Source organism: Limulus polyphemus, unplaced genomic scaffold, assembly GCF_000517525.1.
Source record: "Limulus polyphemus unplaced genomic scaffold, Limulus_polyphemus-2.1.2 Scaffold2056, whole genome shotgun sequence".
NCBI lineage: Eukaryota > Metazoa > Arthropoda > Merostomata > Xiphosura > Limulidae > Limulus > Limulus polyphemus.
The window spans coordinates 32,307-36,108 of NW_013667666.1; the positions used below are offsets into that span (position 1 = coordinate 32,307).

A 3,802-nucleotide genomic window follows, 5' to 3' on the forward strand; every position below is an offset into this window, starting at 1 on the left:
TTTTTTTTTTTTTTTTTTTTTTTTGATCCAATGTTGAAGAAAACTTCAGTTCATAAGATAATTAGCGGGTTCTTTAGAACTACTGGACACGTGGCTGTTCGGTATGTATTAACTTTAGCTTGACTAATTATATAGTTCTGTTTTATATCGCGAGAGAAAAAACACACACGCGTTTAACTGAATCTTTAGATTGCATACTGTTAGAAATACGACATTGTGTTTGTTCTTGTATTTTGCATCTTATTGTGTTTATAGTAGTTCCTTTTAGTTAATGAACTATGTTGTGATTGTTCTTGTAAGTTGCACGTGTTTGTAGTAGTTCCGCTTAGTTAATGAACTACACTGTTTGTTCTTGCAAGTTGCACGTGTTTGTAGTAGTTCCGCTTAGTTAATGAACTACACTGTTTGTTCTTGCAAGTTGCATCTCATTGTGTTTGTAGTAGTTCCGCTTAGTTAATGAACTGGATATGGTTTATTTTTCATTGTTTTGTAGCAGCAAAATGTTCAAAAACAAATACTGAAAATCGGAGATTAAAACTCTCCAATCACTCGCTAAAAATGGCATGAGACCAGTACAGAGGATAATGAAACTAAAGATTGCCTGCTTCACGAGATTTACCTCGTTTTTATTTTTTTTGGTTTTCTTTTTATTAGGTGACAGGAAATATTTAAACATTTCATTGTAGACGCACATGTTAGCCATAGAAATTTAACAGTTTCAACTAAAGCTTCTTACAAAGATAAAAACGTTCAAGAACTAACAGAAAGGTGTGTTAGAGTAGTTTACTAGCGTTAGAATAAGCTAACAGTATGAAGAGTTTATATACATGCGAACTATTTATATTAATTTCAAGACGTGCACTTGTAAAGTATTTTATACGACTTTCATCCGGGCGATTTTTGTGTGCGTATTTGTGAAGGTAAGAGATGTTTTGGTTTCAGTTTTACATTTTCTATTAGTCGTAAAGCATTTTAATAATGGTACATGATGAGTCAAAGTGTTTTTGTCATGCGATAAACTCAAGAACCAAGTGTTTTCTTTTTTGTAAGATAATGTATTTCGCGTAAATAGATCATAAACATGCTTACATTATAATTGTAGGAATTTCCATGTTTGGAATGACTGCTGGATGGCGAGACCTGATTTACCTACAGGATATGGAGGATGGCAAGCATTTGATGCTACACCACAAGAAACCAGTGAAGGTTATAAGGATTTCGTTACTTAGTTGGTTATCGTTCAAAAGACAAACTCGACTTTAAAATGTGTTGACATCTAAGTTAACAGACACTGAAGCTCTTATGGAATAGGGACGTATATCAATACTTTAATAATTTTATCACCTAACTCCATGTTAACCTGGTGTAACTTCTTCAGAAACGGCTTCTACGATCTAAGATGTTAAAATTCCTCTATTGAAATAGTTAATTAAAACTTCATGTTAAAAACCTACAATTTCACCATAAAAAAAACTATCCTGAAAAACCATACGGAATATCTTAAGTCGATTTTTACCGGATTACTTTGAGTTTGATCAGATTAAATGTGGTTTTAACGCACCATTCCACATGTAAGTTACAATGTAATTAAGTGTGGTCTTGACGCACAATTCCACACGTAAGTTACTATATACTCATGATTTTCTTCCTTTGAGGCCGTTCACATGTTTCAGTTATCAAATTTGTAATTTTTACCCTAAGCAGTTTCACAATTTCCAAATTGTTATTTCTAGGCGTGTATCAGACAGGACCTGCTTCGTTACTAGCTATTCAAAGAGGAGAAATAGGTTATATGTATGACTCCCCTTTTGTGTTTTCCGAAGTCAACGCAGACATTGTACATTGGCAAGAAGATGATACTAGTGAGATAGGCTGGAAAAAGCTCAAAAGCGACCGCTATCAGTAAGTATACCAAACCCTAAACCTTTGGGTTTTGTAGATACTTAGATTAGTGAAATATGTAAATGATAACAGTAGGATTATTTTTAATATAATATGAAGTATTGCCAATAACTTGAAATTGATTTCAATCTAAATTCCAGGTCTCTAAACAATCAAATACATTAATCTTAAATCCTGATCAGTGCAAGCTACTTGTAGGTTAGAACTCAAAATCAACTTTGTAATGGATGTGGTTAATCTAATATACTGTCATTACGTTCTTACTTAACGATTAGATTCCATTGTTTCGTCTGTTGTATATCTTCTCCGTTAGATGTCATTGTTCAGGCTACATTTGGAGTACTGTCTTGGATTCCTTACCTTAGAAAGAACGTTGAATTGTTGGAAAGGATTCAGAGGTTGTCGTAAGAAGTTAGGTTAAAAACTTGTAGTTAGGTCTTGAAAAAGTTAAGGGATCTGACTGAGGTGTTCAAGATTGTAAAGTGAATTGACAGATTTTATGCACCTTTTCCCCTAATTAATTGTGAAGATGGTCAGACTAACTCTCCATAAATCCTCTGATTCTGTTATTAACCAACAGCTAACTCTCCATAAATCCTCTGATTCTGTTATTAACCAACAGCTAACTCCATAAATCCTCTGATTCTGTTAGTGTGTGTGTGTGTGTGTGTGTGTATATATGTGTATGTACCGTTTATTTCAGTAATATTTCAACTACGTGGTTGAAAGCTATCGTGTATGTTGTGTGTTTTTATAAGAATAAGTACTCCAGTGACGGTATACACACATCTTCCTGCATAATGTGTTTCGTAGATTAGATAATTAGTGTTATCAACGTACTCCTAAGTGTCTCCATTGATTGCATTTGGTAGAGTATCTGTTATTGAAAGATGAGTTTCTTCAATATAGTCTATTGAAAAATTGTAGAATGGTGACGTTTCAGTTCACTAGAATCGTACTTTTCCGGAAAGAAACCGTGGAGTATACGTTGTTATTTTATTGTATTTCTTTGGGTTTCATTGTCTTGTATTTATTTAACAAAAGTGCGCCTAAAAGCGGTTACTTTCTGGTTCTTCTTAGTATTGAAGAGCCTCGTGTGATGGAGGTTAACTCGGCAAAACTGTAAATAAGGGGTTGTCTTTGTTTACAATATTTGTGCGAAGCTCGCCACTGCTACGTGCACTAGCCGTTCCTAATTTTCAACTGATAACACACAGGGAAGGCAGATACTGAGCAACACCCACCGCTAACTCTCGCTACTCTAATTGAATAATGTGATTCGACCGTCACACTTATAACGCATCCACGATCTTAAACTGCAGAGTGCGAAATGTTAGAAAACGTGACACGCTAACCAGTTGACCAGGGAAACAGAGTGGGCCAAGCTTTTTTTTCAGATTCTATCGTAATGATGAAGCTATGTTATTGTGGTTAAGATCGGAACTTTGTAGTTTGAATACCTTAGTCGTATTAAAAGTTTTTTACATTTTACAATTTTCTGTCCTATGTCAAGTTTGAAGCTATAGATCTTGTCTGAATCATTTTCTTTTAACAGCTGCCAGATGGCTTTTAGCCACCTGGCATTTATGCTGTCTGGTTATTATTATTCTTTTTGGTCGTGTCTGTTTTTTCTTATTTTCTTTCTCCAGTTTATTTGGTATTTTGATTTAACTGGATATGCTACATGGATTGTCTATTTCCTTTTAATATTATTTACCGTATATTTTTCTTCGGTGTTCATTACCAATGAATGTTCTTGAGGGAATTCCTCGCGCGCGCACAATCGCGCTCGCGTATGAATATAGTGTACTTTGACGGAGTCTACTGCAGTGACCTGATAAAATTTAACCATCTAATATGTATTTGTGAACAAGAAATAGTTTCACCTTAGAACGCCAAC

General features: G+C 34.5%; 1 protein-coding gene across 4 annotated transcripts in view; it reads left to right on the forward strand.

Moving 5' to 3' along the window:
* LOC106465804 (hemocyte protein-glutamine gamma-glutamyltransferase) overlaps nucleotides 1-3,802 on the forward strand; it is a 74,563-nt gene that overhangs the window by 31,538 nt on the left and 39,223 nt on the right. For 3 of the 4 annotated variants that reach the window (XM_022393746.1, XM_013926039.2, XM_013926037.2), the window contains exons 9-10: nucleotides 1,103-1,206; nucleotides 1,734-1,902. The exons of the other annotated variant lie outside the window; for it this stretch is intronic. In XM_022393746.1, the coding sequence (XP_022249454.1) occupies nucleotides 1,103-1,206; nucleotides 1,734-1,902 (273 nt within the window). The remainder of the gene's footprint in view (nucleotides 1-1,102; nucleotides 1,207-1,733; nucleotides 1,903-3,802) is intronic. 4 annotated transcript variants of the gene reach the window in all.